The following is a 27624-nucleotide window of genomic DNA, read 5'->3' on the forward strand; positions in this document are numbered from 1 at the left end:
CCGGGAGTGGCTACTGCACTCCAGTCTGGGCGACAGAGTGGGACTCCAACTCAAAAAAACGACTCCAACTCAAAAAATAAAATGGAGCACCCTGTCATACCACTTTGCATTAGTGGAATTTGTAATCTTCAAATTCCTTAGAACATAACAATTCATGTAAAGCCTTATTAGATACCTAGGACCTTGGAGCTCATCATCCTGAGAACAAAGGGATTTAAGGTATAGGTTTGAATTTCTTGCCCTGCCACTCAGGAACTGTGGCTTCTTGGACAGGTTTATAAATGCTCTGAGTTTGATTTTTTATTTTTTGGAAAATGGGAATACCCTGCTATTGAGGGTTGCTGTGAAGCACAGAAATGCCCTATGTAAGGTATTTAGCCTAGTATTATCATATAAGCTTTAAAAAAAACTATTTTTTATTAACCTAAGCCTTTTTAAGAAACCGATTATAAGATATCTTGTAATCTATATTAACTTTTGCAGGGATTATTTGGAGTAACCCAGGCCTCACAGCCTGGAGGTCTTTTTGGGACAGCTACAAACACCAGCACTGGGACAGCATTTGGAACAGGAACGAGTCTCTTTGGGCAGACCAATACTGGATTTGGTGCTGTTGGTTCGGTAGGTTAACTATAATTTGTAGATGTGTATAAATCTATTAAAGGAATTTCTGTGAAAGACTTGACTGTCTCCCAAGTATTTTCATTGGGTATTGTATGATCTAATATTGATAACAGTTAAAAACTATTTGATGCAAAATGAAATTTATGGTTAACTTAAAGTGAGTTTATTTTCAATTAGTAAATTCTTTTGTACAGTTCTTTGCCTTGGTACTTGCATGCAGTTTACTACTGATAGCAGTTTGTTAAATTATTGGTTCTAAATTTACATGCTATCACCTTATTTAAGTCAGCTATTCTTTAATTCCCAGTTCTACCCTGTGTTTTAGATGCAGGTTGGTATGACATTTGGGAATGAAATATTTTAGGTATTTCCGGGTGCAGTGGCTCAAGCCTGTAATCCCAGCACTTTGGGAGGCTGAGGCAAGAGGATTGCCTGAGCTCAGGGGTTCGAGATCAGCCTGGGCAAGTTGTCGGGACCTCAGCTCTATAATAAATCAAAAAATTAATCAGGTATGGTGGCGCATGCCTGTAGTTCCAGCTATTTGGAAGGCTGAGGGGGAAGGATTGCCTGAGCCCAGCAGGTCGAGGCTGTGGTGGCCGTGAGCGTGCCACTGCACTCCAGCCGGGGCTACAGAGTGAGACTCCCACTCAAAAAAAAAAGAAAAGATATATTTTGGGTGTTGATCAAGTTGCCAAAATTGGGCTGGACACAGTGGCTCACGCCTGTAAATCTAAGCACTTTGGGAGATCAAGGCAGTAGGATTGCTTGAGCCCAGGATTTTGAGATCAGCCTAGGCAATATAGCGAGACCTCATCTCTACGAAAAAAAAAATTAGCCAGGTGTGGTGGCAGGTACTTATAGTTCCAGGTATTCAGGAGACTGAGGCAGAAAGATCATTTGAACCTGGGATGAGGTTGAGGCTGTGGTGGTCTGTGATCATGCCACTGCCCTCCAGCTTGGGCTACAGTGGTGAGACCCTCAGTCTAGAAAAGAAATTGCCAAAATTGTTGGGGTTCTCATTGGATAAGAAACTTTGAGACCAGTCACATCAGCTCCTGCCTGTAATCTGAGTATTTTGGGAGACTGAGGCAGGAGGATTGCTTGAGTCCTGGAGTTCGAGACCATCCTGGGCAACATAGTGAGACCTCATTGCTACAAAAAATTTTAAAAATTAGCTCGACATGGTGACAAATGCTTGTAGGCCCCAGCTACTTGGGAGACTGAGAGGTGGGAGGATTACTTGAGCTCAGGAGATCGAGACTATAGTAAGCCTGGATAGCATCACTGCACTCCATTCTTGTTGAAAGAGTAAAACCCTGTCTTCAAACAAACATACAAATAAAAGAAACGGAAGAAACTTTTGACTTGCTATTGTGGACACTTCAGAAAAAAAGAAACAGAAAGTCCCTGAAACAATTTTATTTTCATGGAGATTGAGATCTCTTTTTTCTTATCTTTTGGCAGATAATTGAGGTAAGAGATTGAAAAACCTGTGTAATGCTTAAGAAAGTTCCTACTTTTGAATAGCAGATTTATTAATGTATAGTCCATCTGCCTTATGGTTCATCTCTCTAAAGTGTACAGTTCAGTGGTTTTTTAAGTATATTCACAAAGTGTGCAACTTTCACCATATTCAATTTTAGAACATACTCTTCATGTCAAAAAGAAACCCCATACTCATTGGCAGTCATTCTCCATTTCTGTTTAATCACCTTGAGCCTACTTTGTGTCTCTATGGATTTAAGTGTTCTGTACATTTCATATAAATGGAATCATAGTATATAGTGCTTTGAGACTGATGTCTTTCTCTTAGCATAGCGTTTTCAAGGTTCATCTATATTGTTGCATGTTCAAAGTTTTTATTGTAAATATTTCTACTGGAAAGTTAAATATACTTTTTTATTAACAGTTAAAAAGATATTTTTGTGGCCTTGTTATTTTTTCTTTGCCTCACTGAAATCCTGCGTTTGCTGAGGGGTTGTTATTAATTTTTCTGGCTAGGAGCATTCTGTGTTTGTGAAATTAATTGTGCTTAGATTATTTTTCTGATAACCATCTGCCTTTTTAATAAAAATTATGACATCTTTCTCTCATCCCATACCCAATCTAGTATACCTGAGGTACCTTTATTTACTGTTTGGTGTTTATCTTTATTATTTAAATTTTTCCTGTATTTTGTTCTTTTTAGACCCTGTTTGGCAATAACAAGCTCACTACATTTGGAAGCAGCACAACCAGTGCACCTTCATTTGGTACAACCAGTGGCGGGCTCTTTGGTAACAAACCAACCCTGACTTTAGGAACCAATACAAACACTTCCAATTTTGGTACATATAAAATAAATGCAGGTTTGACTCTCTTAAAGTTACACTGACTATACCACACATTATTCTCCTGATTCATACAATTGGGAATATTTTAAAATTCTCAGGTAAGCCGTGGCTTGATGTGAGATATAGAGGAACAGGTTTAAAATCATGGACATGGCTTGAGATACTTAGTAGACATGTAAATTGCCTTTCATTTTCTTTGGATTACCTCACCAATAGCTAAGAAACCATAAATAAAACACATTTGGTTGAGGTAATATATTAAATTAGTCCAGGTTTAAACATGGTGTGGTGTACAGGAGAGATTTAATGATTCTTATTCAAAGTTGAAACCTGCTGGGCATGTTGGAGAGCTACTTTGGAGGCTGAGGCAGAAAGATCACTTGAGCCCAGGGGTTCAAGGCTGCAGTGTGCTGTGATCATGCTTGAATAGCCACCTCATTCCAGCCTGAACAACATGGTGGGACCCTGTCTCTAAAAAAAATAAAGTCAAAACCCTTCTGTTTTGAGGGATTATTCAGTAGTTTCTTGGCAGTTTCAAAAATTTTAGTTTTGGTCACATGTTCATGAACTTCAAATCAGTGACAGATTTTTTTTTTTTATTTGATTGCTTAATGGTCAGGCACAAGGTTCATGCCTGTAATCTCAGTACTTTGGGAAGCCAAGGCAAGAGGATTGCTTGAGCCCTGAGAATTTGAGACCAGCCTGGGCGATATTGTGAGACATCATCTTTACAAAAAAAATAATTTAATTAGCTTGGTATGGTGGCACGTCCTTATACTCCTAGCTACTTGGGAGGCTGAGGCAGGATAATCACTTGATCCCAGGGGTTCTGGGCTGCAGTGAGCTGTGATCATGCCATTGCACTCCGGTCTGGGTGACAGAGTAAGACCCTGACTTATTTTTTTTTTTTAATTGAATGCATTTTAATTGTAAAAATTTGAAAAATGCAGAAAAAAATTGAACAATAATTAAAAATTGAACAATAATTAACAAAACTCCGAACTACTCTCCAGAGATATGCTAGAAAAAAGTAATACAGTTTTATAGAAACATTATTTCCAATGTTTTCTATAATTATCTAATTAAATTTTCTAACAAATTCCACATTATTTGTGTTAAATCAGATATGGAAAGTTCATTCTATTAGTCAAAGAAATATTGCTTTAGATATTTGGTAAGAATTTCATGTGCCATATTCATCGCTAGGCACCGATAGATTCTTTTTGGGAGACGAGTGCCAAGACATGTTTATTTGGTATAGGCCAGCAGTAACAGTTTTTGAATGAGCTTTTGAATTGTCCTCTAACATACTGGAGAAAGAGGCTATGTTAAGTATCCATTGGAAGGGTAATGTGTTTTACAGAACTATAAGCTGAAGAAGGCAGGTACATCATTGATAGGTACCAATTACTAAATTTATGTATTTGATTTGATTTTTTTATAATCCCTTTTAGTTGTGTTGCTCACTCACTGCTAATAATGATTATAGTTTCTATAATTCTTTTTGGTCATACTCTAAGGAACAGCTTTGAGGCAGTGGACATGGTTAGCATGGGTAAGAAATCTGGTTTGTGTACTTGTTTCTTATCTGTAAAATTGAAATGGGAAAGATAACTAAGGGTTAAATCAGTGTTTCTTCAATAATTTTTTTAATCATTAACACTTCACCCTTCCTTAAGGACCCTTTGTAGACCATTTGTTTTCAGTCATCTCCTCCCCCAAGATTTTCATGTCACACGTATACATTGTATCTGTTTATGTTCTGCGGCCCTTTGGAGGGCCATAAAGCATTATAATGTATGATTTTTTTTTTTTTTTAGTCCCCCACGAACCAGTTTTCACTCCCTTTGAAAATGCATGTGTGTGTTATTTCAAGGTTGCAGATTTTTGTTTTGCTTGGAGGTTTTTTTGTTGTATGAATACAGAGGGTGCCAAATGAATATATACACATTTTAAGAAAGGAAAAAACTGAATTAAAATTGTAGATGAAATCAAGTCTTGTTTGACTTCTGCAGTTATAAGAGGTGCAAAAAATGGCTACCATCAGCATCCAGACACTTCTGATAACAGTGAACTAAAAGTAATACATAGATATCATTTCTTAAAATGTGTATACATTTTTTTTTAGCAGCCCGGTATATTTACATTCATGTTCAGTGATTTGAAAATGAAAGGTCTCATCTGTAACTGACTTGCCTCAATAGCTTGCGTGCTGAATTTGAATTGTCTCTAATTTTAATTTGTAAAATTGTTGAAATAACAGAGTTGGTAAACTTGTCAGTAAGAATCGGAGGAAATGTGCGGTATAAACAGTGTAAGCTGGGATTTATTTCCCTCCTGTGGGCTTGAGGTAGTTCATGAGTATCTTGTTTTCTGCTGTTTATGGGGCTGTATGATCCCTTCTACTTAAATTTTCATTAAAATAAAAATGTCTCTAAATACACTTTTTTTCTTCAAAGAAAACTGTGCTTGAGTATGTAGCACTCCATTTTTGTGGCATAGCTACTAGCACAACTCAAGAAGACATTTAATGAATGTATAGGTTAAATACACTGAGATTAAATTAGATTACTCGCATGGATTTCCAAATGACATGAAATATACTTCTTTTCAAACTGCTTATATTCAATTTTTTTCTTGACCTTTTTGATTGAGATAATAATCCAAATACTGGAATGACAAAGTAGAATATCCTTAGTTATACTATTATTTATTACAAAATCTTCTCTTTACCATGTTTATCTTTTGGACTTTTCCCCTGTCATGATACTTATGACTACAGATGTTTTACAGAGTTTTCTGGCCAGTGATTGATTTTTTTTTCCTCTTATTACAAGAGATTAGCAGTATGTTCATTATTTGTTTTGTTGGTATTTAGCTCTAAAAAGAATAATGATACTTTGTGGACACATCTTAACAACAGTGCAACATGGTTATCTTTGTTTCTTTGTTTGATACCTGTGGATGTTAAAGAGGAATTACTGATATTTCTCTTATGGTGGGCCATAGTAAAGGAGTGTGGTTTAGTCAATTCTCCATCATCTCTGGTAATGTAAGGAATTGTTCAACTCAGAATGAGTTATTCATAAAATGCCTTCCTTTTTTAAAAAAAAAAAAAAAATCTATGTCTCACTGTGTCACCCAGGCTGGAGTGCAGTGGCATGGTCACGGCTCACCACAGCCTCAATCGCCTGGGCTCAGGCAATCCCTCCACCTCAGCCTCCCAAGTATCTGGGACTACAAGCGCACACCACCTTACCCAGCTATTTTAAAAAATCTTTTGTAGAGACGAGGTCTCATTATGTTGCCTTGGCTGGTCTCAAACTCCTGGGCTCTAACCATCCTCCTGCCTTGGCCTCCCATAGTGCTAGGATTGTAAATGTGAGTCACTGTGCCTGGCCATCTTCTTTTTTTAATATCACCTGAGTTCTTGAGTATTCCTGTGAGCTGACTGAGTGTGAATGACATTATTAAAGCTCCTTGTGTTTGATCAGCCACATGTTACTGTCCATGGCCGGTCCATCTATTCAAAGCAAAAGCTGCTGTAGAGATTTTTATAGGTTTTTTGTTTTGGTTTTTTTTTTTAGCAAGGACCTTTAGGTTCTGTAAAGTGTCTTTATTTGTTGATTGTCTTATTTTTAGTGAAAGTTTGAGGGGATGAGCTTTTTTTCCTGTAAATAAACATGAAATATACATTAGACTCTTTGGGCCTTACAAAGCAAATGTTCCCAATGCTCAAGCACATATTCACTTTGCTTTAATATTTGATATTATCAAATTGAATTGATATTTCAAGGCTGAAGTGTAATTAAGTAAATATAAAGACTTTTTTTAGCCATCAAAATTAAATTTTTCTGCAATGTAGGATTCCCAAATATTAACTGAAAGGATGCAAAGCTTAGGGTCAGACAGCTTTGTGTTAAACTCCCTTATAGAGGAAATGAGAATCACGGGAAATGTACAGTCCACTCATTCTTTTGTCTTTCTAGGTTTTGGCACAAATACCAGTGGGAATAGTATTTTTGGAAGCAAACCAGCACCTGGGACTCTGGGAACTGGGCTTGGCGCAGGATTTGGAGCAGGTAAGGAACTGCTACCACGAGATCTAGGAAGTGATATAATTTTGGCTTTGTAGTTGATGGAATTTGAGCTTTGTTTGATTTTGTGCCTGGAATTAAGAGTTCTAGGTTTTCATTTTTGCAATTGGATTTATAAAGTACATCCAGCAGTTATGTTTTACTGGATTTTAAAACTTTGGCGTATTTATTTTAGTTGCTGTATGCTCCCTTTTCTGCAAAATATCCTCTGATAGTCCTAGTCTGTCTGGGATTTTCAGTATCTAATGTGAAAATTATGAAAATGAAGACATTATTTACTTTCACTTCCCTCATGTTAACTCTCTAACAGGGATTTGAGACCTTGAACTGTTTGTTATTGTATAAAAACCCTAATAGTAGGGCAGAACAATAAGATTACTTGCCAATGTAATTAATAAATGCTCTGATATTTTGCTAAGTCTGTACATACTTATCAGTTAGTCCCAATGTCACAGAGACCTGGAAGGACCCCCCTTTCCACTTTTCCTACACTCAGTAATTATTTCTGAAAATATTGACCTTTCTACCTATCTAGCTGTTTTAAATGGTTGGAGGTTGGTGTTGGTCATAAAATGGAAAAATGTTTCAGCATGTACGGTTAAATAAGATTGTTTAATTAAGCATATAGTTTTGCCTCCTTTCCCAATTCATCTTACTATGGGTGTGATCATTTGGTTGCATGATCTCTGCCTGTACTGTCTTATTTCCATGATCTCTGCCTGTACTGTCAAGTTATCTCTGGTATTTGTTTCTATGATCTGAGCATTCATGTGTCATTTCCCTTTTTTTTTTTGAGTTGGAGTCAGTCTCACTCTCATCCAGGCTGGAGTTCAGTGGCACAATCACAGCCACCATAGCTTTGACCTGCTGGGCTCAAAGGAAGGACCTGTGAGCCTCAGCCTTCCAAGTAGCTGGAACCACAGGCACATGCCAACACACCCAGCTCATTTTTTGGTTTATTGTAGAGATAAGGTCTCACCAAGTTGCTCAGGCTGGTCTTGAACCCCTAGACTCAGGCAATCCTCTCACCTTAGCCTCTCAAAGCACTGGGATTACAGGCTTTAGCCACTGCGCCTGGCCAAGATTATATTTTTAAGTGAAAACCATACTGATGATTTTTAATCCAAAAGCCGAGATGCATTAGTACAGTGGGCTGCAATCAGCTTTTTAAGAAAATGAACTAGAATTAAAAATCATTATGCATAGTAAGGTTAATGTCCTTTTATAAGCTTTGTTTCAGTTATATGAGTGTGTTATGTGTTTTATTTCTCAGTATTTTTCATATCCTATGCTAGAGTAAAAAATATTTGAAAGCATCTGCCTTACGTAGTACTCTGACTTTTACTCTCATTCATTCATTAATTTATTTACGTCAGTGTCTTAGTCTGTGACCCAGGCTGGAGTGCAGTAGCATGCTCATGGCCACCGCAATCTCAACCTGCTGGGCTCAGGCGATCCTTCTGCCTCAGCCTTCTAAGTAACTGGAATTACTGGTGTGTGCTACCACACCTGGCTAAATTTTTTTTTTTTTAATTTATTATAGAAACGAGGTCTCACCAAGTTGCACAGGCTGGTCTTGAATCCCTGGTTTCAGGCAGTCTTCTTGCTTCCACCTCCCAAAGGACTGGGATTATAGGTGTGAGCCACCACCCCTGGCTTATTTTTATTTAATGTGATAGTATCAGCATTTGTTTATTTATTTTAGTCACTACATATAGATCTATCTCATTTTTTAAAATCTTTAGTATTATATTGTGTTTATATACATAGTTTGCATATTATACATCATTATTTATTTTACTTTTCACTTATTGATAGACATTTGAGTAATGTGACATGATTAGCAAAGCTCTTAGTGAAGGTATTGATGTATTATAGAGATGAAGTCTCGCCAAGTTGCCCAGGCTGATGTCGAACTCGTGGGCTCAGGCAGTTTTCTTGCCTCAGCCTCCCCCATGCCCGGTGAACCTAGAATTTCTAAGGCTACTCTTAACATTTTGCCCCCTATGTTGATAGCTTGCTTACAACGCCCACAAATAATCATAAATGAAGCACATTCTCCTAGTTTAACAGATTGCCATATTATCATACCACATATAACATCACACTCAGATTATTTCTTAAACTGTAGCCTCTTAGTCTTTTCATTAAGCATAAAAAGCCATTTGTTCATGAAATAAGGCCGATCTGGATAAAATACATGTTTTGATAAATTGCACCAGTCTGTAGACAGGCCATTTTATGATGTTCTTTCCAGATCACCTAAGCCTTATAGGACTTCCCCTCCACCCCCCTTTTAAGTCGATGTATGGTGTATCACTTTGTTACCCGGGCTGAAGTTCAGTAGCACGATCATGACTCTCTACAGCCTCAACCTCCTGGGCGCAGATGATCCTTTCGCTTCAGCCTCCCTGGTAGCTAGGACTACCATGTGTGCCACCAGGCATGTGCCACTGTGCCTGGCTAATTTTTTAATTTTTTTTTTAGAGATGTGGTCTTGCTCTGTTGCCCAAGCTGGTCTCAAGCACCTGGGTTCAAGCAATTCGCTGGCTTTGGCCTCGCACAGTGCTGGGACAAGAGGTGTCAGTCACTTTACCCAGCCCTTTTAAAAAATTCTTTTGTGGATTACTGAAATACAGTATAGTTGTTTTTAGACTTATTCATGCGTCTTTATTCAGGCTCTGCAAAGGTGAGGGAAATACTACTCAGAACAGAATTTTTTATTCATTTTATGTACTTGAGTTTCACCAAAGTTTTTGTTTGGGAGCAAAGAGGTATTAAGCTACTGGAAAATTTTTAAAATTTATAATTTGTGCTATAAACCTTTTTCTTTGAGAGAGCAATGTAATTTAGTATTTCTTAGCGCTTATACTAATTACCGATGACTTGAGACTTTAAAAGACATCTTACTGCTTGTTCCAAAGGTGAAATAATCTCATTGCTATACTTTTTTTTAAGTTTAGTGAGGTGTAACTAGGGAATAATTTATTCATTTAGTAGTCACCCTTATTTATTTGTATTGTATAGATTCTCTTGGTGTAAACTTCCTTTTTTTTGGAGGGGGGGGTTAGTCTTTCTCTGTCACCCAGGCTGGAGTGCAGTGGCACGCTCACCGCTGCCTCGATCTGCTGGGCTCAAGTGATCCTTCCGCCTCAGCCTTCCAAGTAGCTGGAATTATAGGGGCATGCTGCCATGCCCAGCTTATTTTTTTGATTTATCGTAGAGACGAGGTCTCACCAAGTTGCCCAGGCAGATCTCGAACCCCTGAGTTTAGGCAATCCTCTCACCTTGGCCTCCCAAAGTGCTGGGATTACAGACTTGAGCCACCACGCCCAGCTTCCTGTTCTTTTTTTATTTGTGATCTCCAAGCAGTTCTCATACAAATATTTTTAACATGCAGGTATTATATCTTTGAAGTGATTTTCCTGGCAAACTATATTTCTGTCAAGATGCAGTTGATAAGTTAATAGGAATTTCAGAAGTAGGACATGGTGATGAGTGGCCCTTAGACCCAGCTTCTTAGGAGGCTGAGGCAGGAGGACCACTTGTGCCAGGAGTCGACCCAGGTTACATTAGATCCTCCAAATTGCCAATAATTCTGGGGCGGAGCATGTCGGTGATGGATTGGTTTTGTTTTGTTTTTGCAGTACCAATAACTTATATTCGCCATATTCTTCCCATTTTACGCCTTTAAGATCACTACTAATGAGGCCCATAAGCAGAATTCAACACAAGTTTCTGCAGTATGTCTCTCTGGTGAAAATGAGTTCTTTTTTTTTTTTGAATTGTAGTCTTACTCTGTCACCCTGGCTGGAGTGCAGTGGCATGCTCACAGCCACCCCAGCATCAACCTGCTGGGCTCAGGCAATCCTTGTGTGTTGCCTAGGCTGGTCTCAAACTCTTAGGCTCAAGCAATACTCTTTCCTCGGACTCCCAAAGTGCTGGGATTGCAGGCATGAGCCAGTATGCCTTGCCTATTTAGCTTTTTGTAAAATAAGTTTGTCTAGCTAAAGCAGTATTTATGAGATAGTATTAAAATTAGTTACTTTTTGGTATTCAAAGAAGATATGTTAGATTTTATTATCTGTCTGTCTATTTATTCTGTGTCAACTTCTGAGTAGCTGAGGCTACAGGAGCAAAACAACACACCTGGGAAATTAAAAAAAATTTTTTTTGTGGAGACTAGGACTCACGATATTGCCCAGGCTGGCTCAAGCCATTCTCCCGCCTCAGTCTCCTAAAGTGCTGGGATTACAGGCGGGAGCAACTGCATCTAGCTGCATTTGCTTTTCTCTAGTTTAACCTATATTTCAAAAAGATGACATTGAGATTGGGTCAGTTGTGTATTCTGATTTGCAAATATTGAAATGTAATTTTTTTTTTTTGAGTCGTAGTCTCACTCTGTTGGCCATCACATCCTCAATGTGCTGGGCTCTAGCAATCCTTCCTCCTCAGCCTTCCAAGTAGCTGGAACTACAGGCACATGCCACCACACCTGGCTAATTTTCTAAAATTTATTTGTTGTACAGATGAGATCTCACCATGTTGCCAAGGCTGGTATCGAACCTTTGGACTCAGGCAATCATTTTGCCTCTGCCTCCCAAAGCGTGGGGATTATAGGCATGAACCACCATGCCTGGCTAAAAATTTAGTAATTTTTAATTATTTGAAATTGTTTTACGACAGAGTAGCAGTTAAGAACCTTGATTGCATTGTCAGATGCACCTAGATTTGAACTCCATTTCTGCTGTTTATTATATTATGACATTGAGCTAATTACTAAACCCTAAGTTTTCTCATCTGTAAAATAGAAATAATAGTTTCTACTTAAGACATTAGCTAATATTTTGAGTGTTTAGTACATGCCAGATCTCTTCTTAATGCTTTACATGTATTTATTTATCTTAATTTTAGGATAAATAAATGTTTAAGCTATATGTTACTATCTCATGTTATAGCTGGACACTGAGGCTCAGAGACATAAAGTATTTTTCCTATGATGTATATATAACATATTCAGCCAAGTGTGTGGCATATAGTAACATTGACCATATTAATCCTTTTGTTGAAATGAGTAATCTTTATGAAGTTTCCAAGTATATTATATTTTTAAGTAACCTCTGGTACAGCATTGAAAAGATCTTCTGTGGAGCCTTTTTTCTTTCCTCTTGTCTCCATAGCTCTTGGTGCTGGACAGGCATCTTTATTTGGGAACAACCAACCTAAGATTGGAGGGCCTCTTGGTACAGGAGCCTTTGGGGCCCCTGGATTTAATACTACGACAGCCACTTTGGGCTTTGGAGCCCCCCAGGCCCCAGTAGGTAAGTATCAGTCATTTTAGAAGGCTTTACTTAGTTTATTTCTTGCTAATACTTAACTTGCTGACCTCGTTTTCTACCTCAGCCCACCCCTATCCCTACTAAAGAATTACAAACATGCACATCATTAAACATTGGTATAGTATGGAGGGTCTTAGATCCTGGCCTTCCCAGCTTTCCCTACTCCCAGGCTTAGTCCCTCAAATCACTTTTTAATTCATCTGGTATATAATTAAATTCATTTGCTAAATGATGTGCTTTTATTGCTATGCTTGGTTTATTATGTTAAATTTATTATGTAAATTTAACCTGTGATGGTAAATGAGTATTTAGTTCACTTATCATCTCTACCTTCTTTATTCACTGCTTCCAGTACACTATGTTTGCTAGTTTTCCATGTTTCCTAAATTTAGTTTTATAAAAGTGTTTTCATGCTTTATTCATTTAAATACTCCTTCTCTACTTTGACAGTATCTGCCTATCACCTTTTTAAGAAAATTACCTTTTTTAAAAAAGAAGTAGAGACAGGGTCTCACTATGTTGTCCAGGCTGTTCTTGAACTACTGGCCTCAAGCAATCCTCTCACCTTGGCGTCCCAAAGTGCTAGGATTATAGACATGAGCCACTGTACCTGGCCTACTTACTTTTACATTTAAATATCTTTTTAAAGAAAACAGTGTTCCACTGGAAATGAAAAGCTGCCATAAATATATTAACTGTGAGATAGATAATAGATAGATAGAAGTTAATTTCTGTACCACTAAATTTATCTCCTTGTACTATCATTATACATGTGTCTTATTTTGAGAAATCTTTGCAAATTTAAGCTGTGTGCTTGCTTTTTCTTACTCCGTCAACTAATTGATAGTACAAGGAAATAAATTTAGTGGTACAGGATTACCTGAGTCCAGGACTTCAAGACCAACCTGGGCAACTTGGTAAGACCTCATCTCTACAATAAATTAAAAAAAAAATTCACTGGGCATGGTTGTGCATTCCTGCAGTTCCAGGTACTTGGAAGGCTGAGGCGGAAGGATCGCCTGAGTCCAGCAGGTTGAGACTGTGGTGACTGTGAGCGTGCCACTGCTCTCCAGCCTGGGCAACACAGTGAGAATCTGACTCTAAACAAAAACAAAAAGAAGAAGTTCACAATATTTTCTGTCTTTTAACTCATGCTCTCTTCTGTTCTCTGGTTAGAGAATTATTTTATTTCATTTTATAATTTTTTTGATTTGGAGTGCCCAATGCAAGAATTTAATATTAAAGTTATGTACCTTAATGTCACTGTTTATTTAAGAGTAATTGTATTTACTTTTAAGATTTATGTGTGCATCACAGAATCTTAGTTGGAAGATACTTTAGAACTATGTTAGTCTACCCTTACTGTGGGAGGCCCTTACTTGTCTTAAAAACCTCAATTATGGTGGCTTCCTTACTGGCAGTCCAGTTCATTGTTTTATTCTGGTTGCTTATAAACTAAATCCTGCCTTCCACCTAGTGGTTCTACTTTTACCTCCTAAAGCTAAGCAAACCAGTCTGGTGTAGTTTCTTTCTGGTAACCCATTGGCTATCTTCAGATAAACGTAATTTTCTTCTGTTTCATTGGACGACTTGAGTTTTGTATTTTTCCTTAACCCTTTAATCATTTGGTCATGATTTAATTCTTGGGAATGTTTTATTATTTATTTTTATTTATTTATTTTTTGAGTTGGAATTTCACTCTGTTGCCCAGACTGGAGTGCAGTGGCATGCTCCCCGGCCACCACAGCCTCAACCTGCTGGGCTCCAGCGATCCTTCCGCCTCAGCCTTCCAAGTAGTGGGAATTACAGGCGTGAACTACCACGCCCAGCTAGTTTTTGATTTATTGTAGAGACGGGATCTTGCCAAGTTGCCCAGACTGGTCTCGAACCCGCGGGCTCAGGCAGTCTACTCGCCTTGGCCTCCAATAGTGCTAGGATTACAGGCTGAGCCACCGAGCCCATCCTGGGAATGTTTTTAAATTACTTTGACTAGAATATAACTTCAGTAGTAGCTTAACTACTCTTATTTTTACTAACCTATCAGCTCTCTTATACATATGTTTAAATAATAGTTAACAGAGAAGATTTCATATTTATACATACAAAAATGGAAACATGCTCACATAGTTTCTTAATTATGTTTGGAATCGTTAAAGGAAATTTTTGTTTTTTTGATCAAACCCAGATTGGATAGCTTGTAGTTGTTGAATGATGGGATCAACTGGGACAGGTCAGATATTTTTTAATGGGTGATTGCCTGTCAAACAACAAAACGATCAGTAATGATTAGTTTCCTAAAAATTATTTTCTTGAGTCTTCTTCCTTGCATTGTCCATAGAATAACATTGTGGTGTTGGTGTACACTACTGTATACCAAAAAAAGAAAACTTTTCTATAAAATTTGGATTGAAGCTGGGCTCAGAGGCTCAGTCTGTAATCCCATGCCTTTGGGAGGCTGTTGTGAGTTGATTGCCTGAGCCCTCGGGTTCGAGACCCACCTGGGCAACTTGGTGAGACCTCATCTCTACAATAAATCAAAAATTAGCCGGGCATGGTAGTGCGCACCTGTAGTTCCAGCTACTTGGAAGGCTGAGGCGGAAGGATCGCCGGAGCCCAGTAGGTCGAGGCTGCGGTGGCCTGGAGCAGCCACTGTACTCCAGTCTGAGTGACGCAGTGAGACTCCAACTCAAAAAAAAAAAAAAAAAAAAAATTTGGATTGGGAACTTTCTGAATATAGATGATTTAGTATATGCTCTTTATTTATTTATTTATTTATTTATTTTTATTTTTTGAGTTGGAGTCTTACTCTGCTGCCCAGACTGGAGTGCAGTGGGAGTGCACTGGGATCCAGTGATCCTTCCACCTCAGCCTTCCAAGTAGCTGAAACTACAGGCATGCGCTACCACGCCCGGCTAATTTTTGATTTATTGTAGAGATGAGGTCTCACCAAGTTGCCCAGGCAGTTCTCAGACCTGCGGGCTCCGGCAATCCACTCACCTTAGCTTCCCAAAGCATGGAATTACAGGCTGAGCCACCGGGTTTGGCTACTATATACTCTTTAAGTTGAGACTTCTGAGTTTCAAATCATGAGCAAATTTTCACTGTCTTTTTAAATATAGTGTTTTAATGTTTAACAAATACATTAATTTTAAGAAAGCTTTGTTTGACTAGGGTGAATCCACCTCTTTTTCATTAATTTAGCTTACTGTTCTATTTTTGTTGTTGCTATTACTGCTACTTTTGTTCCCTATCCCCTATTGTGAGAATTTTCAAAATGTTTGTTTCTTTATGCCACTCCTGTAACATTAATTATCTTATTATATTTTGACTTCAGCTTTAGTCCTAAATAATGTTTATGGGGGAAAAATAGTATCTTTATCTCTAAAATGACTTCAGAGTGTTTTTATTTTTACTTAGTATTATTGGAAAGTTTTATCTTACAGAAAGGTTTCTTCATCAGTCAAGTTGTAGTGCAGGTGGTTTTGTGTTTTTTTAAACTCGATACAATTGTAGATCATGGATATAGTTTGTCACATATGTCTGTTCATATTATAATATGAACATTAAATGTAAATAATAAACACATAAGGATGTCTTAATCATTTTCTACACTTCTTTTGTGTGTGTGTGTGTGTGTGTGTTGGTGTCTCACTCTGTAACCCAGCTGCAGTAGCAGTATTGGAGTGCAATAGCATGATCACGGCTCACCACAGCCTCAACTTTGTGGGCTCAGACAGTCTTTCCACCTCAGCCTCCCGAGTAGCTGGGACTACAGGCATGCTCCATCATGCCTGGCTGATTTTTTTTTTTTTTTTTGCAAAGACTAGGTTTCGCTCTGTTGCCCAGGCTATTCTCAAACTTCTTGGCTCAAGCAGTCCTTCCATCTTGACCTCCTAAAGTGCTAGGATTACAGGTGTGAGCCACCTCTCCCAGCCAACCATTTTTATTGTTTGTATACTGCCTTCTTCCTTTATATCCTTAGTGTACATAATATGTTTTTATTCTGGAATTTTTACTAATACTTCATATAATGCTTTCATATTTCCACAAAGGAACAAATTGTAATAATTTTTAATAAATATATAAGCCACTATGTTGATGTGTCATAATTTTTACAACTCTTAATGTTACACACATAGATTCTTCCCAAATCTTAAGTATTTCAGATAATGTGCAGTGAACATTTAGGAATATTACTTTTATTTTGTTTCTAGTTATTAAGTCATTGGGTTACATTTTTATGATTGAAATTATTAGGTTAAAAAAATATAAAAAAATACTTGCTCTGTTACTGCCCTATTGACAGATTAAACCAATCTATAAAGTTTCTAAGCCAGATGTGGTGGCTCACACCTGTAATCTCAGCACTTGGGATGCTGAGGCAGGAGGATGCCCAGGAGTTGGGGGCCAGCCCCTATAAGCAACATAGCAAGACCTCATACCTATAAAAAATAATTTTTAAAATAAGGTGGGTGTAGTGGCGAGTGCCTATAATTCCAGCTACTCAGGAGGTTGAGATGGAAGGATTGCCCAGGCATTCAAGGCTGCAGTGAGGTGTCATTGTGCCACTGCACTACAGCCTGGGTGACAGAGACCCCCCCCACGCAAAAAACAAGTTTTTAGAGGTTGAAAAGTACAGCTTTTTATACATTTGTGCCAGTGATAGGTACGCATAAAATATTTGTCAAGCTTGTTTAAATTTGCATTTCTTTGATTAGTATTGATAATGAATACCTTCTAAGTTAATTTATATGTATATTGTCTCTTATGAAATGCCTTTTTATATCTTTGACTCATTAGCTCATTTGAGTCTTGATTTTCATCACAGTTTGCTTCGCACACTCCCAGCCCCGCAATGATGCCATTGCGTCATCTTAATGTTTTGAAGAGCACATCTCCAGAAAGAGTACTGAGTTCTCTGCTGTTTCTGAATCCTTGGACTGACATATTTGTTTTCTTTTTTTATAAAGCTTTGACAGATCCAAATGCTTCTGCTGCCCAGCAGGCTGTTCTTCAACAGCACATCAATAGTTTAACATACTCACCTTTTGGAGACTCTCCTCTCTTCCGGAATCCCATGTCAGACCCCAAGAAGAAAGAAGAGGTAAATGTAGGATGCTTCTGTAAAATATCGTCTCAGAGAAAGATAAAGAAAATATATAGAATGTAAATTGTTGCCTGTACAGATTGAGAGATTAAACAAAGCTGAATTTAATTATCATGATGATTTTTTGAGTCAAGGTCTCACTGTATTGCCTGAGCTGGAATTTAGTGGCACAATCCTGGCTCACCACAGCCTTGAACTCCCATTCTCAAGCAATCCTCCTGTCTCAGTCTCCCCAGTAACTGGACTATAGGCATGTACCACCACACCTGGCTAATTTTTTCTAGAGATATCTCACTGTGTTTCCCAGACTGTTCTCAAACTTTCTGGGCTCCCGTCTTGGCCTCTTAAAGTGCTAGGATTACAGGGGTAAGCCACCACGCCCAGCAATTAATTAATGCTTTTATTTTTTATTTTACTTTTCTTTTTGAGTTAGAATTTCACTCTTGCCCAGAACAGGCTAGAGTGAAGTGGCACAATCTCAGCCACTGTAGCCTCTATCTGCTGGACTCAGGCAGTCTTTTCTCCTCAGTCTTCCAAGTAGCTGGAACCACAGGCATGTGCCACCATACCCAGCTAATTTTATTTATTGTAGAACAAGGTCTGGCCAGGTTGCCCAGGCTGGTTTTGAACCACTGGGCTCAGTCAATTTTCTTGCCTCCACCTCCCAAAGTGCTGGGATTACAGGCGTGAGCCACCACGCCCAGCCTAATTAATGTTTTTAAAGACATTAATTCATTAGTCCAGAGGGTAAATTATTTCTGCTGTATCTGAAAGACAGCATGACAAACAGTGAAATTATCACTTAACTAGAAATCAGGACTGAGGGTTTTCAGCAGCCCTGAAAGGAAGCAAATATTATTATTCTCATTTTATAGTTAGGCTCAGAGAGGCTGACTTTGCTCCAGTCATAATGCTTTCTCAAGTGGCAAAATCAAAATCTTACCTCCTAATTTCTACATAGCTTTGTCTTTTTTTTAATTGATTTTTTTACATTTTAGAGACAAGGTTTTACTCTAACATGCAGATTGGAGGGCAGTGGTGCGATCATAGCTCACTGCATTCTCCAAATCCTCAAATCAAGTGATCTTCCTGCCCAAGTAACTGGGACTACAGATGCATGCCAACTCACCTGGCTAATTTTTATTTTTGTATTTTATTTATTTTTTATTTATTTATTTATTTTTGAGTTGGAGTCTCACTCTGTCGCCCAGACTGGAGTGCAGTGGCCGCTCCCGGCCACCGCAGCCTCGACCTGCTGGGCTCTGGCGATCCTTCCGCCTCAGCCTTCCAAGTAGCTGGAACTACAGGCGCGTGCTACCACACCTGGCTAACTTTTTGATTTATTGTAGAGATGAGGTCTCGCTGCCCAGGCGGGTCTCGAACCCGCGGGCTCTGGCAATCCACTCACCTCAGCCTCCCAAAGGTGTGGGATTACAGGCTGAGCCACCGAGCCCGGCTAATTCTTATTTTTTGTAGAGATGGAGGAGGTCTTACTTTGCCCAGGCTGGTCTTGAACTCTCCTGGCTTTAAGTGATGCTCCCAACTCACCATTCCAAGGACAAAGCCCGACCAAGCTTTGTCCTCATTTCCTTTATCTCTAATGACAGATAAATGATCTTTCACTCTTGTGTGGTGTTATAAGTATAGTCTTTGGTCTTTTTGATACTCGTTTTACCACATAGAATCTTTGAGACTTTGGGAAAGTCCTTCTGCCTTCCTGAGTCTACTTCTTCATCTATAAAATGGCAATAGTAATATTGTTCATTGTTGAGGGTTCAATGAGATAATGGATACCTGGGTCATAGTAGCTTGCTCAGAAATTTTTATTCATTCCATCTAAATCAACCTGAAATCTTAATTTAGTTTCATCTCCTACAATAACTTGTAGTCCTCAGTAATCAGGGAAAGTAATTGTATTTTTATTCCCAGTATCTGGTGTTGAATCCCATGCTAATTATTTATGTTTCTTAAAAGATGGATAAAGGCAAGCTAATATTTGTCCTCTTTTTCTGGAATAATTTTGATTATATAGAAGTTGAATACTCATGGCCAAATCCCAGGTTTTCTGGAAGCACAGATTTTTGGTTTAATTGAAAAATAATGTCTGTGGCTTAGATTTTTTTGGTATCGTATTTTCATAAAAAGAACAAATACTCTCTTATTTTATAAAGCAAAACTGTTGCATGCTAAGTTATCTTTCATAGGGTAAAGCAAATGGGCACGCTATAATAATATATTGTGTTTGAAAATTTTAATTTACGAAACACTCTTCCGATTCAGAATCTTAATTGCATTTTAAAAGACGTTAGACAGATCAATTGAAATGAGCTGGGCATGCTGGCTCACCTATAATCCCAGCACTTTAAGAGGTGAAGTCGAAAGGATTGCCTGAGCCCAGGGGTTTGAGACCAGCCTAGGCAACTTGGCAAGACCTCATCTCTACAAGAAATTAGTTGAGTGTGGTGGTACACGCCTGTAGTTTAAGCTACTTGAAAGGCAGAAGTGGAAGGATCGCCTGAGCCCAGCAAGTTGAGACTGTGATGACTGTGATTGTGCCACTGCACTCCAGCCTGGGTGACAGTGAGACTCCGACACAAACACACACAAAAAATCAATTGAGGCTAGAGAGATGAGTAAACTCAATTATAGAACCATAAAGATAGATCTTTTAACATTCACACTTACATACAGGTTGAACATCACAAATTCGAAATACTCCAAAATTTGAAACTTTTAGAGTACTGACATGATGTTCAAAGGAAATATTCAAGGGGACAGTTTGGATTTTTTTTTATTTTCACATTTAGGTTGCTCAACTCCTAGGTATAATGCAAATCCAAAGTACTTCTGGTTCCAAACATTTTGGATAAGGGATATTCAACCTTTACAAAGTTCAGTGTTTTGTGGTTTGTTTTTTTTTTTTTTGAGTTGGAGTCTCACTCTGTCACCCAGACTGGAATGCAGTGGCCGCTCCCGGCCACCCAGCCTCGACCTGCTGGGCTCTGGCGATCCTTCCGCCTCAGCCTTCCAAGTAGCTGGAACTACAGGTGCGCGCTACCACACCCGGCTAATTTTTTGATTTATTGTAGAGATGAGGTCTTGCCAAGTTGCCCAGGCAGGTCTCGAACCCGTGGGCTCAGGCAATCCATGTGTTTTTTTTTTTGAGTTGAAGTCTCACTCTGTCGCCCAGACTGGAGTGCATTGACCACTCCCAGCCACCGCAGCCTCAACCTGCTGGGCTCCAGCGATCCTTCCACCTCAGCCTTCCAAGTAGCTGGAACTACAGGCGCACGCTACCACGCCCGGCTAATATTTGATTGATTGTAGAGATGAGGTCTCACCAAGTTGCCCAGGCAGGTCTCGAACCCACAGGCTCAGAAAATCCACTCACCTCAGCCTCCCAAGGCACGGGATTACAGGCTGAGCCACCGAGCCTGGCCAAAGTTCAAAGTTCAGTCTTTGTTTTATGGTAGTGGAGACTTTAAGAGGTATGAGCAAGTGATTGGCAAAGATGTTTCAACTCTGGTCTTCTGATTTTTAAGGCCAGTGCCATACATTTGAATTAAACTAGAACTTTCCTTTATGTTTTTGTTTTTCAGAGATTGAAACCAACAAATCCAGCAGCCCAGAAGGCTCTTACTACCCCTACTCATTATAAACTGACACCCCGCCCTGCCACCAGAGTCCGGCCAAAGGCTTTACAAACAACAGGCACAGCTAAGTCACATCTCTTTGATGGACTGGATGATGATGAACCATCCCTAGCAAATGGAGCATTCATGCCCAAGTGAGTTTATTTTTGTTTACATAAATTAAATATAAAATACCGATATAAGCTAAATGTAAAATAATATGCAGTTATTTGTGTAAATGTAATACAGTTCACCTTTTTGTTGATGGGTTTTTGTTTTTGTTGTCTGGAGTTGGAGTCTTACTCTGTCTCACAGGCTGTAGAGCAGTGGTGCCCTGACAGCTACCTCAGCATTGACCTGCTGGGCTCAGGCGATCCTTCCACCTCAGCCTTCCAAGTAGCTCAAACTACAGGCGCTTGCCACCCCACCCAGCTCATTTTTCTTGGTTTATTGTAGAGAAAATGTCTCACCAAGTTACCCAGGCTATTCTTGAATCCCTGAGCTGAGGCAGTCTTCTCACCTCTACCTCCCAAAGTGCTTGGATTACAGGTGTGAGCCATCATGCCCAGCCTATTGTTGTTTTCTTAAGTCGGAGTCTTACTCTGTCACCCAGGCTGGAGTGCAGTGGCACGCTCACAGTGATCCTTCCACTTCAGCCTTCCACGTAGTTGGATCCACAGGTGTTTGCCATCATGCCCAGCTAATTTTTTTTTTTTTAATTGTAGAGATGAGATCTCGCCAAATTGTCCAGGCTGATGTTGAGCCCATGGGCTGAGGCAATCATCTCGCCTCAGCCACCCAAAGTGCTGGCATTACAGGTGTGAGCTACCATGCCAAGTCATTTTTTTTGTTGTTGTTGTTTTGGTTTTTTTGAGTTGGAGTCTCACTCCGTCGCCCAGACTGGAGTGCAGTGGCCGCTCCTGGCCACCGCAGCCTTGACCTGCTGGGCTCCGGAGATCCTTCCGCCTCAGCCTTCCAAGTAGCTGGAACTACAGGCACTACCACACTCGGCCAATTTTTTTATTTATACTAGAGATGAGGTCTCGCCTGCCCAGGCGGGTCTCGAACCCGCGGGCTCAGGCAATCCACTCACCTCAGCCTCCCAAAGGCACGGGATTACAGGCTGAGCCACCGAGCCCAGCCATTTTTTTTTTTTAATTTGGAAAATACAGAACATCACAGAGAATAAAAATGATGTGATCACTCCCAGGGATAACCATAATTAATATATTTTGATTAATATACTTCAGGTTTTACATATCCATGTTTTTGTTTTGTCTTTTTTGTTTTGTTTTGTTTTGTTTTGTTTGGAGTCAGAGTCTTACTCTAACACTCAAGCTGGAGTGCAGTGGCATATTTACAGCCACTACAGCCTCCACCTTGTGGGCTCAGGCAATCCTGTTGCCTCAGCCTCTCAATTAGCTGAAACTATAGACAAGCGCCACCACGGCCAGCTAATTTTTAAAATTTATTGTAGCAACGAGGTCTTGCCAAGTTGCCCAGGATGATTGAATACCTGGGCTCAGGCAGTCCTCTGGCCTTGGCCTCCAAAGTACTGGGATTACAGGCAGAAGCCTCTGTGCTCTGCTAGTACTTTTTAAAAAAATTATTTTTAATCTGTATTTTTTTTTTAAATTACCACATAAGAAATACATAGAGATATAGAACCAGTAATAAAATAATTGCACAAAGAAATACAGGGAAGTATGTAAAAGTTACTAATAAAGATTGAAAATTATACTTAAATGATACATTAGAGCAGAAATGCCCTGGAGCATTGATAAATTCGTGGGGAATAAATCTGGGGAAATTACACACCAAATTGTTCACCCTGTTTAATATCAGAGGAAAGAATATCAGGGCATTTCATTTCTGGGTTGTTTATTTTTCTTTTCTTTTTTTTTTTTTTTTTTTTGAGTTGGAGTCTCACTCTGTTGCCCAGACCGGAGTGCGGTGGCTGCTCCCGGCCACCGCAGCCTCAACCTGCTGGGCTCCAGGGATCCTTCCGCCTCAGCCTTCCAAGTAGCCAGAATTACAGGCATGCGCTACCACGCCCGGCCGATTTTTTGATTTATTGTAGAGATGTGGTCTTGCTGCCCAGGCGGGTCTCGAACCCGCGGGCTCAGGCAATCCACTCACCTCAGCCTCCCAAAGGCGCAGGATTACAGGCTGAGCCACCGAGCCCAGCCTGTTTATTTTTCTAGATAGCTAGAAACAAATAAACATACACAGATGCTTTTTTTAACAAGTACTTTTTTGAATTGGAGTCTCTCTCTGTCACCTAGGCTGGAGTGCAGTGGCATGCTCACAGCCCCTGCAGCTTTCATCTGCTGGGCTTAGACGATCCTTCTGCCTCAGCCTTTCAAGTAGCTGGAACTACAGGCATGTGCTACCATGGTTGGCTTATTTTTTTGTATTTTATTTATTGTAGAAATGCGGTCTCACCAAGTTGCCTGGGCTGGTCTCGAACCCCTAAGCTCAGGCAGTCCTCTCACTTGGCCTCCCAAAATTCTGGCATTACATGCTTGAACTCTGCGCCTGGCCACAAGTACTTTTCTAATCTGAAAAAAGTGAATTTCTTTTTCCAAGCAAGCTTTGGAGAACAAATAGGAATTCATCACTAACAATTAATTGACTATAACTGTTAATAAGTGAAAGACATTACAGCTCCTTTCTTTTCTTCACAATACAGTGCTTCTTCACAAAAGATGGAAGGTTCAATTTTACACGTTTCTTAATATATCAAATTATTGAAGGCAAGGATTGAGTATTACTGGACATCCTCTATATACAAACCTTCAAGTTTCAGACTTTCAAAGATGTGAACTTGTTTTTTTTTTTATGTATTATTTCTCTCTACTAGGTGACAGTATAGCCTGTTAAATATGAAAGTACTATGTAAGTACTAGGTAGTTGGGTACCTAGGCTAGCTTTTTTGGACTTAAAATTGCACTTCTGGAACAGAACTCATTTGTATGTTGGAGACTTACTATATTCATGTTTTTCCTAGCATTTTGCCCATTATTTGTGCAAGAATAACTTAAAAGGGGCTTGGATATACCAGTTCAACCATTTGGTCAGTAACTCTCAGAGCAGTTTCACCAGGTCTTCTTAGGACTTGCAAGTATGCTATTCAAATACAAAGGAGTAGGGTGGTAGGGCATACATTTTGCATTTAATTCCATACAACCTCCTTGGTTCTACTTCTGTGGTGTTACTGTTACCACTCTTAATGTATCAGAAGTATTTTATATGATTGATCTCTTCCCTTCTTGATTTACTTTCTTAATTGACTTTCACGACCCCACAATTTCTTAGTTTTCTTTCTGCTTCACTGGTCCTTTCTTCTCAGGCTCTTTGCTGGTTTCTCTTCTTCCCAACTTGTTTCGATTTTGAATGCCCTGGACTTTGTTCTTGATCACATTTTCCTTATCTGTGCTCACTTTTTTTTTTGAGTTGGAGTCTCGCTTTGTCACCCAGGCTGGAGTGCAGTGGCACTCTCACAGCCATGCCTGGCTAATTTTTTATTTATTCTGGAGCTGAGATCTCACAAAGTTGTCCGGTCTCAAACCCGCGGGCTCAGGCAATACGCTCGCCTCGGCCTCCCAACTGTGATCCCAGCTGTGATTACAGGCTGAGCCACCGAGCCCAACCATCTGTGCTCACTTCTAAAGTGCTTTAATTTAATCTCATGCCCTTAAATATCAACAGTCTGATATTCTCAGATTTTTTTATCTCCAACCCAGACCTCTTTTCCAAACTCTAGACTCTCTGTATTCAACATGCCTCTTTCTCTCTTGCTCTCACTTATATATATATGAACAGTTTTTGTTTTGAGTCAGAGTCTCACTCTGTTGCCCAGGATGGAGTGCAGTGGCATGTTCACAGCTCACTGCAGCCTCAACTTCCTGGACTCAGGTTATCCTTCCACCTTAGCCACCTGAGTAGCTGGGACTGCAGGTGCGTGCCACCACTCTTGTCTAATTTCTCTCCTTTTTTGTAGAGATGGAATCTCATGATGCTGCCCAGGCTGGTCTCAAACTCCTGGGCTCAAGCAGTTCTCCTATCTCAACCTTTCAAAGTGCTGGGACTACAGGCATGATCTATCGTGCTCGGCCTTTTCCTGTATTTCACTTGAGTATCTCATAGATATTTATTTTAAAATTAACGTGTCCCTCATTAAACTCCTTATTTTCCACCTCAAACCGGTTCTACCCAGAGCCTTTTCTGTCTCTGATGATTGCATTTCTATCATTCTAGTTGCTCATGTCAAAAACTTCAATCATCCAGGCTCGGTGGCTCAGCCTGTAATCCCATGCCTTTGGGCGGCTGAGGTGAGTGGATTGCCTGAACCTGTGGGTTCGAGACCCGCCTTGGCAGCGAGACCTCATCTCTACAATAAATCAAAAAATCAGCCGGGCGTGGTAGCGCATGCCTGTAATTCGTTACTTGGAAGGCTGAGGTGGAAGGATCGCCGGAGCCCAGCAGGTCGAGGCTGCGGTGGCCGGGAGCGGCCACTGCACTCCAGTCTGGGTGACAGAGTGGGACTCCAACTCAAAAAAAATAAAATTTCAATCATTCTTGTCACACTCCACATCCAAGCCATCAGCCAATCCTATAGGTTCTACCTTCAAAAATTACTTAGAATCTGACTAGCTCTCATGACATTAACTACTGGTGTCCTGGTTCAGGCCATTGCCATATCTTGCCTGAATTACTGCAATACCCTGCTAACTTTTTGCTTTTTCCTTTACTCTTTTGCATCTGATTGTGAATATAGCTACCTGAGTGATCTTTTTGATGTGTAAGTCAACCCATTACTTTTATGTCCAGAACTCTAAGGTGATTCATATTTTACTCAGAGTTCTTACACTGGAATATAAGACCTGAGAAGAGATGGTTTTCCATTACTTCTCTGAACATATCTACTCTCTCTGTTGTATACTCTACGCTAATCATACTGCCTCATTCCTGCTGTTAGGACAGGATGAGCATGTTGTTGCCTTGGATCTTTGCCCCAATTGTTCCCTTTTCCTGAAACACTTCTTCCCATGTATCCATATACTAACACTTTCATCCTTTACTTACATATCATGTCAGTGAAGACTCCTCTGACCACCTTATTTAAAGTTACCTCACCCCATCCTTTCTTCTTTTAACACACTCCACCTACTCATCTTTTGTCTTGCTTTTTTTTTATGTTAGCACTTTTCATCATCTAAGATGTAATTTACATGTTTTAAACATAACCTCAAGATTGTATTCTCTTTATAGTTAAACAAAATGTGACAAAACTGGATCACCTGGCCTTTTCTCTTCTTATCTCCTCCCATTTCAAAATGCTTGTATCTCTTAATAGCTAGCATTCTTGAAGTTCCGCACTTGGGCTCAGTGTACTCAAGCCTAAGCATAATTTCTTTTTTTTTTTTTTTTAGTTTTAGCCTTATCCTGGAAAATTGGCTTAGTCTGCCGTCTATAGCCATGTTGCTTACTGTCATAAAGCCAGTTTACCAGGGAATACAGAGAATCCTTGCTTTTCTTGTACTGTGTCACTTTGTCGGTTTGGTGCTTGCTGCATTTCTTGCAGAAAGTTCGGTGGGTTTTAGGAATGTTCATCAGGCAGCATCATTGACACAGGGGAGAATGATTAAGCTGCTTGTATCCTAGCCCCTACCCTAATGTCCTACCATCTGTAGTTTACATATTTTTATATTTGTTGGCCATATAATTAGATCTTAGAAAGCATAAATGGAGTTGAACAGTAATAGGGACTCTCCCAACGCATGAGAGACAGGCACTTTAAAATAGTGATTATACCAAAGAACAAGAGGGTTTGGGGATTGTAAAGATCATCACAGTTTCAGCTATCAGCTTTTCATTATTGTGTTAACATCTCATAATTTAAAAGTAACTGTATGTAGCTATCTCAAAAAAATGGTGCATGCCAACATTAACTTCCTGAACTAAGCTTTGGACCTGCCTTACAGCTCTGCAAGTAGTTACCATGTTATACCACAAATACCTGAGGGTGTTTATCACTATGGCCAGTATTAGAAGAGTACTCTGTTTATCCTAAAAGGTGAATTTGATTATCAAATATGAGAACCTTGCTAGTACTAAGTCTTTTCTTCTTTCAAATACATGTATTTAAAGGTATAAATTTCCCTTTTTCAGCTGTATTTTTAAAACTCTTTTTGTGATTAATTTCTGGATTAAATCCAAAAAAGGATGATTATAATTCTTTGAAATTTGAGACTTGCTTCAACAACTCAACATAATGTTAGTCTTTAAATGTATACTTAAAAAATAAGCAGGGCTCGGTGGCTCAGCCTGTAATCCTGCACTTTGAGAGACTGAGGTGAGTGGATTGCCTGAGCCCACGGGTTCGAGACCCGCCAAGGCAACTTGGCAAGATCTCATCTCTATAACAAATCAAAAAATTAACCAGGCGTGGTAGCACATGCCTGTAGTTCCAGCTACTTGGAAGGCTGA

The 27624-nt window shown here is 39.5% G+C and overlaps 1 protein-coding gene across 2 annotated transcripts in view; it reads left to right on the plus strand.

Moving 5' to 3' along the window:
• NUP98 (nucleoporin 98) overlaps positions 1 to 27624 on the plus strand; it is a 113811-nt gene that overhangs the window by 39247 nt on the left and 46940 nt on the right. The window contains exons 9-14 of one of the 2 annotated variants that reach the window (XM_008074057.1): positions 484 to 621; positions 2813 to 2900; positions 6947 to 7039; positions 12235 to 12375; positions 17364 to 17497; positions 21100 to 21287. In XM_008074057.1, the coding sequence (XP_008072248.1) occupies positions 484 to 621; positions 2813 to 2900; positions 6947 to 7039; positions 12235 to 12375; positions 17364 to 17497; positions 21100 to 21287 (782 nt within the window). Of the gene's footprint in view, positions 1 to 483; positions 622 to 2812; positions 2952 to 6946; positions 7040 to 12234; positions 12376 to 17363; positions 17498 to 21099; positions 21288 to 27624 lie in introns of both variants that reach the window. The other variant, XM_008074058.1, reaches the window with a different exon arrangement.

This window comes from Carlito syrichta, unplaced genomic scaffold, assembly GCF_000164805.1.
Source record: "Carlito syrichta isolate Samal-C Ts95f unplaced genomic scaffold, Tarsius_syrichta-2.0.1 Scaffold316283, whole genome shotgun sequence".
NCBI classification, from domain to species: Eukaryota; Metazoa; Chordata; class Mammalia; order Primates; family Tarsiidae; genus Carlito; species Carlito syrichta.